The sequence below is a fragment of the Beta vulgaris genome, chromosome 7 (assembly GCF_026745355.1).
Source record: "Beta vulgaris subsp. vulgaris cultivar EL10 chromosome 7, EL10.2, whole genome shotgun sequence".
Taxonomy (NCBI): domain Eukaryota; kingdom Viridiplantae; phylum Streptophyta; class Magnoliopsida; order Caryophyllales; family Amaranthaceae; genus Beta; species Beta vulgaris.
In genome coordinates, this window is record NC_079208.1 from 43,217,394 (window position 1) to 43,232,986 (window position 15,593).

The following is a 15,593-nucleotide window of genomic DNA, read 5'->3' on the forward strand; positions in this document are numbered from 1 at the left end:
GGAACTCGTTGAAAGTTACACTTATTTAAAACTAATAGAAATTATTAGATTTTATATGAACTCATTGAATATTACAAAAATATGATGAAACTCATTTAAACTTGTTTGAGCCTAAAATTTAGTAATATTTTTTTGAGGTAAACGTCTTAATTAGTATCTAGTATCTCATCAAATTTTATGCATAATCTTAAAAAACACCCGTTAATTTAAAAAAGGGAGTGATTCAAAAGCAAGCAACGGGGATAACAAGTTTTTTTTGAGGGAAACGGGGATAACAAGTTGGATTTGGGACTTGAAGCATTTCTTAACCACATACAGTCCAAAAATTGGGAGCGATGAAAGAGAAATGGAACTCATATGAATGCAGTGACCTCAACTTTGCCAATTCTTTCATAGTTTCAAGTTTCCAACTTCCACGCACAACATGTCCGTCAAATAGGTTTAAAGTCATTTAATAGAGGACAGAAGAAAAACAAACAGGGTAATACATAGAACAAAAACTGATGAGGCAAAATATGCACTGTCCGTTGATGTTAGGTAATGGTTTAAATAGTTCAACTGGTGACTTCGCTAGCTCACAAAATATTAATAACATATGTTTGCACGATATATTTCATTTGGGTTAGAAACTAAAGCTTTATCTGCACTTGAACATAAAAGGTTCAGCAATGACTTCAATAAGGTGGGCAACAGGGTCAGATCTCACACAATCGAGATTGTCTACGGTCTACTGATGGCCTAGCTGCATAAGATTGAAGCAGCAGAAGAGCCATCCAGATCAGGTCTCCCTCCACGAATGTCATCTGTGTCGCTGGACAAAGAGTTTTGTTGTACTCCTGTAATGCCTCCGAATGATTATAATTACGAGGAACAAACTTGAAGTTCAAGAAAGTTATATCAAGTTCATGAAATTTGTTCTTAAGCTGTTGAGTGTTGACGATAAACTCCAAAGCCTCAGGCATAAGCATCCTCCAAGCGCCCTTCTGCGATCTCCTTAGATGACTTGTAACTATTAACAGCATTTTGGACTGCTTCAGGGATCTTTTCCTGAAAGATTTTGTTCAGATTTTACCCTGTAGTCTTGTCAAAATCAGCTTTTAAACCATTTAACTCATCTTGGGTCATCTGCAATTTGCATTCAGCTTGGTACTTCTAATCTCTGTATTTAGCTTTGCGCTTCTTAGTGGCTTTCAGCTTGTTATCCTTACTCTTGATCTGCTGTTCAAGATCTTCTATACGCGTCTCTAAAACACTCTTTATCACGTTGAACCTCTTGCTTTCCTCATTATATTCCATCAGTCGGTGCATACATTAATAAGAAGTGGATGTAACATTTAAGCTGGAATACAAAAGCGACACTATAATAAACAGAAGTCGGAAAGAACAGAACGAGGGAGATGAAGGCGGGTGCTAACCGCCAAGTGCTAAGCAACTCACCCGCATAATATTAGTTATTGCTTCTTCAACAATCACAAAAGAGTGACGACCACGAAAAGGTGCATCTGCAGGGAGCCTCCAACCGCGCGACAACTCTTCAGCAACAAAAGAGGCGTTCGGGCCATAAATCGAGTCGTTCACACTGATTTTCCAATTAGGAATAAACAATTCATTAGTCTTATCAGAACAGTCGTGAATTGCAGGAGAAACTTGTTCATCCAGCTCCAGCACCTGCCATATGATGGACACATCAAAATCATATATCACCATGCATTTATAAGAATATAGAGGAGGTATTAGAGCTACCAAAGCTTCACTAGATAAACTCTTAAGATATTCTCGGTCCTTGGGAAGCACCAAACCACGGATCATCTCCGACTCAAGAGTTGGTCGACCGAGTTTACGACGTGAGTCATATTTATAGACTATTAGATAATTAATCTAGAAAATTCTAAATATCTATGTATTCTAGATTAATCCTATGTATTCTAGATTAATCCTAGGAAAATACTAAGTGACAATATCCTAGAAATATCTAGACAAGTAAGTACCTAGAAAAATCTAACCTAAGACACTTAAGGAATTAGCCTAGAGTACTCTAGAACATGCAAGTGTATTGATGTGTTTGCAAGTTGCAACACCACCGACATACCCAAGTATAAATATGTAATGAAGCATGCATGATGAGTGTCAAGCCAAATCATCAATAAAAGCAATCAACTTCTCAAATCTATATTCTCTCCCTCAACTCTCATATTCAAGCATTATATTTACTTACAATAATCATATTACTCAAAACTCATCAAACACATCCGCCCATAATTTCTAACATTTGGTATCAGAGCCACTATAATCCAAAGCCTTCAACAATTAACCACAAAATAATCCAACTCCCTTAAAAAAACCAAACACCACATAAATTAAAATGACTTCCCCAAACACTTCAACCTCAAACACATTTAACTACCCTCAAGTTAATTGGGTACCCACATTTAAGGAAGAAAAATATCAACAATGGTCTATCCAAATGAAATCCATATTTATCTCACAAGATTTGTGGGAGTTAGTACAAAATGGTTATGAACAACCAAATGACTTTACCCAAGAAGCTACTTGGGATGAAGCACGCCGCAAGCAATATAAACAAAATCGGATAAGGGATAATTATGCCCTATCCTTGATCTATCGGGGAGTAGATGAAACTATTCTCCCTACCATCATGGCTGCTACAACGGCCAAGGAGGCTTGGAGTATCCTGGAGACAAAATATAGGGGCTCCGAAAAGGTAATACTCTTCAAACTCCAATCTTTGTGGAGAGACTTTGATAATTTATTAATGGTGGAAAATGAAACAATTGAAGAATTTTTTAGTCGAGTAACAAATATTATAAATCAAATCCGAACTAATGGAGATAAAATTGAAGATGTCCAAGTTGTTCGGAAAATATTAAGAAGTCTCCCCAAAAATTATGATCATATAGTGGCTGCTATAGAAAAGTCTAACAAAGATTTATCTAAATTAAGTTTAACTGAATTAATGGGCTCCCTTCTAGCACATGAAGATAGAATGCGGAGATTTATAGAGCAGCCACTAGAACAAGCATTTCAAGCTAAATTAAAATTCTCTAATAATGGATAAAATAAAAATGGCCACGGTAAAAATTTTCGAAAAGGGGGTACTTCATATAACCGTAGCAGGGGGAGAGGAAGTTATAAAAATCAAGGAACTCGAGAAAATAACCAATCTGGCTCCTATTGCAATTTATGTAAGAAAAAGGCCATAATACACAAGATTGCCGGTATAAGTGTAAAAATGCAAAACAACGCTCATTTTGAAAAAGATTGTTGGTTCCGGCAAAAGGAAGAGGCCAATTTTATGGAAAATAAGGAGCCTAGAGATCAATTATTTTATACATGTTTAAATGCTCACCAAGAGTCAAATGATATATGGTATATCGATAGTGGTTGTTCTAACCACATGACTGGCAACAAAAATTCATTTGTCAGTCTGGACGAAAACATAAAAACACAAATTACTCTTGGTGATGGAAGCAACCAAGAGGTTGCTGGCAAGGGGACAATAGCCGTTAGAACAAAAAACGGCTCGTCTAAATTTATTTATGATGTTTTCTATGTCCCCGGGCTTGCACAAAATTTGTTAAGTGTAGGCCAACTAATTCAAAGAGGCTATATGGTGAAATTTGATGCTAATAAATGCCTCATATTTGATAAGAAAAAAAGACAATTAATTACCATTACTCAAATGGCTCCTAATAAAATATTTCCATTAAGAATGCAATTGAAGCATAATGTTGCCTTAAGTTCTATGTTGGATGAGTCCACATTGTGACATTTAAGATTCGGGCATCTAAATTTTAACAGTTTAAAACTGTTAAAACAAAAAGAAATGGTGATAGGACTTCCACCTATAACTAATGAAAGAAAAATATGTGAGGGGTGTATATATGGCAAAATGCATAGATTGTCATTCCCTACTTCATCCTGGAGGGCCAGAGTTCCATTAGAGCTTGTTCATGCAGATATATGGGGCCCTACCAGAAATCCGTCTCTTGGCGGAAAAAGATATTTTCATTATTTGTCGATGATTTCACTCGCATGATGTGGGTTTATTTCTTGGAGCAAAAATCAGAAGCATTTTCCCACTTCATGCAATTTAAAGCCCTCACAGAAAAACAAAGTGGGCATTCAATAAAAATTCTAATAACAGATCGTGGGGGAATTTACAAGTAAAGAATTCAACAGCTTCTGTAAGGAGCATGGTATCAAAAGAGAATTAACTGTCAGATGCACACCTCAGCAAAATGGTGTTGCGGAGAGAAGAAATCGGACCATTGCTGAGATGGCCCGAAGCATGATGCAAGGCAAAAACTTGCCCAAATGTTTTTGGGCCGAAGCCGTACATACGGCTATCTACATTCTCAATCGATCTCCCACGAAGGTCGTCATGGGTATGACACCCTATGAAGCTTGGCATAAAAGAAAGCCAAGAGTGGAGCACCTCAAAGTATTCGGGTGCATCGCATATGCCCACATCCCGAAAGAAAATCGGGAAAAACTCGATGGAAAAGGAGAAAAATGTATTTTCATTGGATACAGTGACGAGTCCAAAGGATACCGTCTCTATCAGCCCGAATCTAAGAAGCTAATAATCTCAAGAGATGTCATATTCGATGAAGGAGCTCAATGGACGTGGATGGAGAATGAATCTCAGCCACGTGAAGGAGATTTTCTTCCACCAAGCCCAAGTGAAGATGAAGGCCCAAATCATCTAGCAACACAGTCATCCTCCAGTCCATCATCACCGAGATCTCCAACAACATCCTCGAGATCGGTGAGTCCAACATCAGGATCAAGTTCTCAAAGCTCGGCTCCAGTAGTGCGACGTTCGCAAAGAGATCGGCGACCACCAAGCTACTTGGAGGATTTCCAGTGCAATCAAGCTATCATGGCTCTCTTCACTAGCGAACCACAAAGCTTTCAAGACGCATACAGAAGAGAAATGGATCGAGGCCATGAATGAAGAAATCAAGATGATCGAAAAAACAACACATGGGAGCTTGTTGAGAAACCTGAAGACAAAGAAGTCATCGGTCTCAAATGGGTCTACAAGGTCAAGTATAACGAAGATGGCTCCATCCAGAAATACAAGGCTCGTCTCGTCGCAAAAGGTTACTCCCAACAACCAGGGATTGACTTTAACGAGACATATGCTCCTGTTGTCCGCATGGAGACTATCAGGTCAGTCCTTGCTCTTGCTCTCAACTTAAATTACCAGTCTTTCAATTAGATGTCAAGTCAGCATTTTAAATGGGGAGCTTGAAGAAGAAGTATATGTTGAGCAACCAAGGATATCTCATCGAAGGCAAAGAAGACAAAGTATACCGCCTTCGTAAAGCCCTTTATGGGCTTAAGCAAGCACCTAGGGCCTGGAATAGCAAAATAGATGGCTACCTACTTCAAAATGGGTTTACAAAAAGCCCAAGTGAGCCATCACTATATATCAAGGCCCAAGGATCACAAGATTTTCTCATATTGTGTCTTTATGTAGATGATCTAATCTACACAGGCACTAATTCAAAAATGATTAAGGAATTTAAGAAGGCAATGATGTCGGAATATGAAATGACCGACCTTGGAGCCATGAAATATTCCTTGGCATGCAAGTCAAGCAAAGCCCAGGAAAATATTTCTCTCACAAGAGAAATATGCAGACGACCTTCTTAAGAAATTTAACATGAGTGAATGCAAGCCATTGGCTACACCAATGGCACTTAATGAAAGGCTATCTAAAAACGATGGCAAAGAGAAGGTCGATGCATCAATATATCGAAGTTTGGTCGGCTCTCTCATCTACCTCACACATACTAGGCCCGACATAGTAAATGCTGTCAGCATAGTATCCAGATTTATGAGTGAGCCAAGTAAGGCTCACTTAGCAGCAACAAAAAGGATTCTCAGGTATGTCAAAGGAACAAAAAGTTATGGAATTCTGTACGAAACAGAGGAGAATCACAAGCTTACAGGATACACAGACAGCGATGGGCCGGAAGCATTGACGATCGGAAGAGTACAAGTGGATACGTCTTCCAGTTGGGAACCAAGACTATTTCTTGGTCATCAAAGAAACAAGCTACAATAGCTCTGTCATCAGCGGAAGCAGAGTATGTAGCAGCAACAAGTGCAGCATGTGAAGCAGTATGGCTTAGAAGAATTCTCGATGATCTACAACAGACATCAGAAGAACCAACAACTATCTACTGCGACAACATGTCTGCAATAGCCATGACAAAGAATCCAGTCTTTCACAGTCGCACGAAGCACATCGAGATACGACATCATTTCATCCGAGAGTTGGTCGACAAACAAAATCGAGCTTCAATTCTGCAAAACGGGGGAGCAGCTTGCAGACATATTCACAAAAGCAATTCCAACTGAGAAGTTTATCCAATTTAGAAGACAACTCAAAGTACAAGAATTTTCAGATTAAGGGGGAGTATTAGATAATTAATCTAGAAAATTCTACATATCTATGTATTCTAGATTAATCCTAGGAAAATACTAAGTGACAATATCCTAGAAATATCTAGACAAGTAAGTACCTAGAAAAATCTAACCTAAGACACTTATGGAATTAGCCTAGAGTACTCTAGAACATGCAAGTGTATTGATGTGTTTGCAAGTTGCAACACCACCGACATACCCAAGTATAAATATGTAATGAAGCATGCATGATGAGTGTCAAGCCAAATCATCAATAAAAGCAATCAACTTCTCAAATCTATATTCTCTCCCTCAACTCTCATATTCAAGCATTATATTTACTTACAATAATCATATTACTCAAAATCATCAATAAAAGCAATCAACTTCTCAAATCTATATTCTCTCCCTCAACTCTCATATTCAAGCATTATATTTACTTACAATAATCATATTACTCAAAACTCATCAAACACATCCGCCCATAATTTCTAACATAGACTTTCCAATCAGGAACATATATCTGCTCTCGCTTAGGAGCATTATCATGCATCTCATCAATCTCGCAAGGACCACTTACACGTCTAGAACATGTAGGAGCACACTCATCCTCTTTGGTGGAAGATTGGTGAACACATAGGGCAGCCTTTGAAGTAGATGGATTTATTGGTTGGGCACCAACATGAGAATCCCTCTCATTGCCTGAATTACTATGACCTAAAGGGATTGGCTATACCAGATCATAATTGTATGGGTCCTACCAAAGTTTGCTAGCGGACACCTATACGAGCCGAAAGCAAACTATGAAGACGTGAACTCATAAAAGACAAAGCACATACCTTCTGATCATTGGCCGAGACTGCCGTCGCGGCCTCAGAAAACGACAAAGCGAAGGGAATCTTCCCTCTGACCAGTTAATTACAGCAGTACAAGTGTCACAGGATTACGCACCCTGTCAGGTGAATAGTACGCCTATAAATAGCCAATCAGTACTATTCCTGCAGGTACATTCTCTCATACTAAAAATAGCTTATCTCTCTCTAAGCTTTCTCTCTCTCTAAAATCCTCCTGGGCATTAGCTGACTTCAGCGTCAGAGGGGGTTTCCTCGAAACACCCCCGAGAGTAGCTCACGTTTGTTATCTGTGCAGATCATCCCTCACGGACATTCACTCTCTTGTCGGACACTCCTAAAAGTCTGACACCGTTTTCGATACCGAAACAACTGGCGCTAGAAGGAGGGGGACTTTCACCCTTCTAAGGTATCTGTCATGGAGGATGCAAACAATACTACCCACGGTCAGCCCGAGCCCGAGCAGGGTCAGACTTCCTCGCAGCCAGTTATCACTGGGGCGATAGGACATCCACAGTTCCATTACCGGACACCAGGAAACGAAGAACAAACCCCAAACAGCAATGTGCCATTCAATCTGGCTCAGTTAAGTCAATTCTCTCCCGAACAATTACAAACTGTAGCGTCATTCATCCAGATGCTGAAAGGTAATCCTCAACAAAATGCTCCTCCCAACATCTGGCGGCACCCGTAAGCGACCACTGGCTACGGCTGGTAGGAACGCGGACGGTACCCCGCTTCGAAAGATGCAATCCTTGGGAAGGGAGGGGCGTGAGATGGAGAGGAAGATAGATCGATCTGACTATGAGGAAGAGGTTCTAGAAACGGAGGAGCTATACCACTCTGAAGAAGAAACACAGGGTTACTCTCGCCGTGAGTACAGCACCGCTGGTGCTAGTAACTATTCGGCCGGGGGTCACCTCTTGATCAAGCCCAAGCTCTCCCCCTTCACTTTGGAGATACTAAATCATCCTATGATGAGGATCAAGATGCCGTCCTCCAAGTACGATGGCACTTCAGACCCTGACGATCATGTTGCAGCCTATGAGGGACACATGTTCCTTTATACTCAGGTGGACGCCATATGGTGCAAAGTCTTTCCATCAACTCTGACGGGAATAGCTCAGACGTGGTTTAAAAGCCTCAAACCAGGTAGCATCTCCAGTTTCTCTCAGCTATAGTTTATGTTTAGTACATATTTTGTAAGTAACAGGCGCCGTGAGCGCACTACTGGGGAATTGCTCTCGGTCAAGCAAGGTGCCAATGAAAGCTTGAGGGATTATATTGGCCGTTTCAATGTCGAGGCGGTCTTGATACCTCGATTGCAGCAGGATGTGGCCGTTTTAGCTTTAATGACAGGACTGAAGGAGGGATCACCCTTCCAGAACTACTTGGGTCGAAAATCCTATACATCTCTGGGTCCCGTCCTTGGCAAGGCCAATGACTATATAAGAGGGGAAGAGTTTGATAAGGCCGTAAGCAGCCGAGAGTCAGAAAGAAAGGATGACAAGCAGAAAAAGGAGAAAGGCCGTGAAACGGATCGAGTCCGAGATGAAAGAAAGCAAGAATCAAACATGGTCAAAATAGGAAATGACGGGGAAAGGGAGAATGAGAAGTATGATCGCGACCGCAGAGATCGTGAAAAAAGCAGCCGAGAGGGAGGTGAACGCAAGGAAAGATTTGATGCGTACATCTAGCTTACCACCTCAAGAAGCCAGATTTTTCTGATGAACAAAGATAGTGACAAGTGGCAGCGTCCAAAGCAGATGTTTCATAAAAACCGTGACAAGAGCAAGTGGTGTGATTTCCATGGGGATCACGGCCATCTAACTGAAGATTGCCGGCACTTGAAGGATAACCTGGAGGATTTGATAAGAAGGGGTTACTTCAGTCAGTATAAGGCTCAAACCAAAGAGGGCGATTTGGTAAAGCCAGCGAATCGAAATGATCAGTTTCGGATCAGCGAGATTCATGTTATTAGCGGAGGTCCCATCCACGGAGGAAGTGTTAATGGTGCGAAGGCAAGCTTGAAGGAGTTCAGGCATCATGTCAATTTCAATGCAAGCCTGTCATGGAAAAGTCCGCCAGCAATGCCAGCGATGTCATTCACGCTTGAGGACGCTAAACATGTCGTTTACCCTCATGACGATCCATTGGTAGTAACACTGAAAATCTCAAACTGCCTGGTTCACAGAATTTTAGTGGATGGGGGCAGTTTTGCAAACATTCTATACTTGTCAACATTTGAAAAACTCATGATTGGCCGAGAGTACCTTAAGCCGGTCAGATATCCTGTCATCGGATTCACGGGGGCATCAGTGGTACCAGAAGGAGTGATTTCCCTCCCAGTGCGTATAGGGGAAGATGATATAGCCAGAGATGTCATGACTGAGTTCCTAGTGGTGGATGTTCCGGGAGCATATAACGCCATCATCGGACGCTCTTTCATTCATGACGCCCAAGGTGTCGTCTCAACTTACCATCTGACAATGTTGTATGTTTCCAATGGCGGATCAACATCAAGGTTAAAGGGTAACCAAGAGATGGCAAGGTCATGTTGCTTGACAACACTAAAGCAACCTGCCAAAAGATTCCCAATAGAGAATCATGACCCGCCATCAAGAAAGCAGAGGAGGGCCCAGAGGAGAGCCCAAATTGAAGGAAATGAGGATAATGAAGCAGAGGAGGTACATATTGTCCGAAAGAGTAAGGAAGTACCACTGGAAGAATTAGAGTCCCGGCCAGAGGATGAGCCGAGACCAAAACCAGACAGAGAAACCAGGCAAGAAGCATTAGCGGATGATCTTGCCAGGTCGGTCACTGTCGGGATGGACATGGACCCAGAGGTCAGGGTCAACCTGGTGACTCTCCTAAGAGAAAATGCTGACATATTTGCATTCTCGGCGGATGAGATGTCGGGAATAGACCCGGCCGTGATGGTCCATCGTTTAAACGTCGACAGCGCAGTCCGGCCAGTAAAGCAGAAGAAAAGGGCTTTTTCAGCCGAGAAGAATAAGGCCATCAAAGAGGAAGTAGAAAAGCTAATAGCGGCCGATTTCAGCGAACCTTGTGACTATCCAGAATGGCTAGCAAATGTAGTGATGTTGAAGAAGGCTAATGGCCAATGGCGCATGTGCGTAGACTTCACAAATCTGAATAGGGCATGCCCTAAGGATTGCTATCCTCTGCCAAGGATAGACCAGCTAGTAGACTCCACTGGTGGACATGCTCTACTGAGTTTCATGGACGCATTCTCGGGATATCATCATATCAGTTTGTTAAAAGAGGACCGGAAGAAAACAACATTTATTACGGATGGAGGTGTGTACAACTACAAGGCAATGCCTTTTGGTTTGAGAAACGCTGGCGCGACCTATCAAAAGTTGGTCGACAAAGTCTTTGCGGACTAGAAAGGTCGCAATATAGAAGTATATGTGGACGACTCCATCGTGAAAAGTAAAACTGACCGGGAGCACTTGGCGGACTTGGAAGAAACGTTCAATACGCTGAGAGAATACAACATGAAGTTAAACCCAAAAAAGTGTGTCTTTTGCGTGAGAGCAGGAAAATTCTTTGGATTTATGGTGAGTAAAAGAGGCATTGATGCGAACCCGGACAAAGTCCAAGCAATTTTGAACCTCCCCGAGCCGAGAGGAGTCAAGGACATCCAGAGATTGATAGGAAGGATGGCTGCCTTAACAAGATTCATCTCAAAATCGGTCGATAAGGCCCTTCTATTTTTTGCGCTGCTAAGAGGGAACAAGAAATTTGAATGGGGAGAGGAACAGAGTAAGGCTTTCTCGGCCGTTAAAGAGCACCTTGCAAGACTGCCAACAATATCGAGGCCGGAAGCTGGAGATACGTTGCAATTGTATATCTCGGCCTTTCCCAAAACCGTGGCCGTGGTACTGGTAACAGAGAAGGAGAAGCAGCAGCATCCAGTATATTTTGTTAGTCACATCCTCAACGGCCCTGAAAACTGTTACCAGCTAATTGAAAAAATGGCCCTAGCAGTCATCATAGCGGCCAGAAAGCTCATGCCTTACTTCGATTGTCATCCAATACAAGTGTTAACGAATCAGCCATTGGAAAAAGCACTGCAAAGAATGGACACTTCCGGACGTCTGCTGAAGTGGCCGTGGAATTGTCGGAATATGATATCCAGTATAAGTCGCGAACAGCCAAAAAAGCCCAGGCATTAGCCGACTTCATAACCGAGGCATACGAAGAGAATGAGGTAAAAGAAGAGGAGTCATGGTTGTTGGAAGTCGATGGATCTTCTGCCGCGAGTGGAGCAGGGGCCGGGATTGTGATAACCAGCCCAGAGGGAAATGTCTTTGAATATGCGATTAAGTTTGCATTCCCAGCCTCAAACAACGAATCAGAATATGAGGCGGCCGTTGCCGGACTGAGAATGTGCATCGCGACAGGAGCCAAGAACGTCCTCTTAAAAACAGATTCACAGCTAGTCAGCGGTCAACTCAGAGGAGAGTTCGAAGTCCGAGAGGCCAATATGATCAAGTATGTAGAGAAAGCCAAAGAGGTAATAGCCCAGCTGGAATAGTTTGAGGTTGAGGCAATCCCTAGGGCCAAGAATATGAAGGCGGATGCGTTATCCAAGCTTGCCAGCTCAGAATCCGTCCATATTGAGGGGATCGTAGTTATTGACATACTTAAAGAAAAGAGCATAGCTCGGAGGGTGGCCGTAATAAACAACATTGATCAGCAAGGAGAATGGTTCACAGAAATGGTGGATTACAAGCTGACAGGAGCACTCCCGGCGGATCCCATGTCTGCTAAGAAACTGCAAATACAGGCTAGTTGGTATGTAATTTACCAAAATGAGCTGTACAAGAAGTCGTTCAGTTTGCCGTTACTAAAATGCGCAACGGCCGCTGAGGCCATGAAGATAATGGAAGAAATTCACGAAGGAATTTGTGGGAATCACATTGGAGGGAAAGCATTGGCCTTAAAAGCACTCAGAGCTGGATTCTATTGGCCTAGTATGCTAGCAGATGCGCAGAATTATGTGAAAAGATGCGATAAGTGCCAGAGGTTCGCTCCGGTTATAAATAGGCCCGCAAATGATTTGCAGCCAATCCTGTGTCTGATACCGGTTGCACAATGGGGGATGGATATCTTGGGACCATTCACTACCGCATCAGGAGGAAGACGTTTCCTAATTGTAGGAATCGATTATTTTACAAAATGGATAGAAGCGGAGCCGACCGCAAAGATAAAGGCAAACCAAGTAAAAAAATTTATCTGGCAGAATATCATGACTAGGTTTGGCATCCCGACCGCAATCGTGTTTGATCACGGAGTTCAATTTGATTGCCGGCCCATCCAAGCTTTCCTCTCGGACTTTAGGGTCAAATTTGCATACTCAGCAGTATGTCATCCCCAAAGCAATGGCCAAGCAGAGGCTGCGAACAAACAGATCCTGAACGCCTTGAAGAAGAAGTTAGATGAGTTCAAAGAAAAGTGGGCTGAAATGGTGCCGGCCCTTTTATGGGCAAATAGGACAACTGAAAAAGAATCAACAGGAGAAAGTCCTTTTAGGTTAGCCTTTGGGGCAGAAGCAGTGCTGCTAGTAGAGGTAGGTCTGCCCACTTACCGAGTAAAGCATCAAGTCTTAGAGAAGAATGATCAGGCACTAAGGGAGGACCCGGATTTCTTGCCCGAGATAAGACTGAAGGCAGAACTGAGAGCAGGAATGTACAAAGACCGAATCAGCAAAGCATATAACAAGAGGGTCATGGAAAGGCCGCTAGCTGAGGGTGAATTGGTTCTGCAAAGGACGGCTGCTACCGGAAAAGCGCATGCTGAGCGTAAGCTAACTGCTAACTGGGAGGGCCCATATATCCTAGCTCGGAAGATAGGTCTCGGATCCTTCATCCTCAAGGGAATGGATGGGAAGGAACTCGAGAAGTGCTGGAATGCTGATGTCCTTAAAAAGTATTATGTGTAGTCAAGAAATGATGTAATGGGCCGAGAGCCTCTGATTGCATTATATATAAATAAGACTCTGTCAGCATTCTAATATATTTTGCTTTTTACTTTCCATTGTTCCCCACATCTTATTTGAAAAATAGTAATCGGTTAACGGCCACATAACAAGCAAAACAAACAACGCCATATGACAGGCATAACAATTGTTAACAGCCATATGACATGCTAAATAATTGTTAACGGCCAAATAATAGGCAACATAAACGTTAACGGCCATATGACAGGCAAAATAATTGTTAACTGCCATATGACAGGCGCAATAAAGGTTAACGGCCATATGACAGGCAATAATCGTTAACGGCCATATGACAGGCAAAATAATCGTTAACGGCCATATGACAGGCAAAACAAATATCAACAGTCAAATGACAGGCAAAACAAACGAGAGCAAAATAATTACTAATGGCCATATAACAGGCCCTGAACAAGAAAAAGTTGAAGAAATTAAGCAAGTTCATAAATGTCAAAAGGCGATGTACTTCAAACACAAAAGGTGAATCATAAATTACTGGCATGGCGGCCAACTACAAACAAAATTAGGCAGCCACTCAAAACACGGCATTTATGAATTCAGTAGCAAAAATTAGTTCAAAAGTTTACATGCCATTTAAAGGCTGACAGCTATAAACTATTACAAACTATTGGACGCTACAGAAGAGGTTGAAGATGACCGCCAAAGTCTTCAGGAAGGAGGCACCTCATCTTCAATAGCAGGCAGGATGTTGGCAATAACGTCTTTAGGGCAGATGTAGGGCTCATCCACCAAGGGACGCTGATGGACGCCTTCACCAAAAGCGGTCTCCATTCGCTCCCAATCGAAATCAGGATAAGAATGGCAGACACACCTCTTGGCGGCCTCCCATCCGCAATCATATCGCTCGCCCAGAAGTCCGACGAATTCATCAGACTTCTTGAAACCGGCCACAGCAGTGTGGCGGGCTTCAGCCACAACAGCCTCCACTGCACTATTTGTCTCGTCCTTGGCAGCTTGGAGAGCAGTTTCCAAGTTAGAATGCTTGACTCTGAGATCCTCCAAGTCCTTAGCCTTCTGCCGCAATCCCTCCAGCTCCTTGTCGGCCTCAGTTTTGGCCCGCTTTTCAGACTCCAGGTCGGTCTTCAGCTGAGTGATCTGAGAATGAAGATCGTCCCGGTCAGCCTCCAAGCCCTTGATGACCCCACTGGCGCTCTCAACTACGCGCTGGTACTCCAGGTACTGAGCTATAAGCTCAACAGTAGAGTTCCCGGCCTATAAAACACAACAAGAGAAAGGGTTAAATAAAAAACGATATATATATATATATATATATATATATATATATATATATATATATATATGTATATGCACTTACCACAACAAGGTCGTGAGCCAATTGAGTAGCAGGCGCCACCAACTTATCGGCAGGGCGGTCGAATGGCAGCTGGAGCCCCTTTAGAAGACGGTACCCCAGAGTACCGCCATTAGCAGGGATATCAACGAAGATAGATTCATCTTCCCTCACATCCAGAGCTGGTCTGAACGGCTGGCCGGCACTAGAAGGAGGATGAAAGAGGGCAGCTTTGACAGAGGCGCAAAGAGGGACAATGTTCATCTCAATCCACTCCTGGGCCCGGCAGTAAATTCCCGGACCTAGGTCCGAGAGAAAGCTTGGCCTGCTGAGCATCTCGTACAACCTCTGACGGATGGAAGAGCTAGACCCCAAGGCAGCTTCCTTGCTGCGAGCCAAAGAATTCGAGGACCGCTGAACTTCCGGCACAGGATCCCGGATAGGGGAGATAGAGAGCCCCTGATTTTCATTGATGGTCACGTCCATAGAATCAACTTCTACGGACTGACGCTTGTTAGGGGTCTCAACCTCAGGATCCCTGGCGCGCCGGCGGGAAGTGCTACCACCACCCCTGTTAATAGGGACTTGGATGGTGGAGCAAGTTGGAGTTGGCTCCCCTCGACCGGGAGCCCGACCTTGAGTTCGTCCGGCACGACGAACCGTTCTCCCAGCTCGGCCACCGCGACCAGGATTCCGGTCAGCACCACGTGGGCCGCCAATAAGCCCATGGATGGTGTCGTAGTCAAAGATAGGCTCTTCTGGAGCTTGAGTCATTGGATGCAATTGGTCGTCTAAGCCCAAATCTTCCAAATCCAAGTTGACGTCACCTGAAAAGGAAATCACAAGTGAAGCGCAAGTCAATTAGTACGTCAGTGTATCAAGAAAATATATATCTATAAACATGCATAAATTCCAAAGGATCTTGTCGGACCAGAATTCATGTTACACACCTTCTGGATGAGTCCGG

At 43.0% G+C, this 15,593-nt stretch overlaps 1 protein-coding gene across 1 annotated transcript; it reads left to right on the top strand.

Annotated features, from left to right (window-relative positions):
* The first annotated feature begins 5,692 nt into the window (after positions 1 to 5,692).
* Positions 5,693 to 6,393, top strand: LOC130589549 (secreted RxLR effector protein 161-like). The gene is made up of 2 exons (XM_057390831.1): positions 5,693 to 5,916; positions 5,961 to 6,393. The coding sequence occupies exons 1-2, from the start codon at positions 5,693 to 5,695 to the stop codon at positions 6,391 to 6,393; spliced, it is 657 nt and encodes a 218-aa protein (XP_057246814.1).
* The last annotated feature ends 9,200 nt before the right edge of the window (positions 6,394 to 15,593 follow it).

Excerpts from the sequence above, each read along its gene's own strand:
- LOC130589549 (XM_057390831.1), top strand. The coding sequence starts at position 5,693 with ATGAGTGAATGCAAGCCATTGGCTACACCAATGGCACTTAATGAAAGG. Across the intron at positions 5,917-5,960 it reads GCAACAAAAAGGATTCTCAG|AGGAGAATCACAAGCTTACA; the intron begins GTATGTCAAAGG and ends TGTACGAAACAG.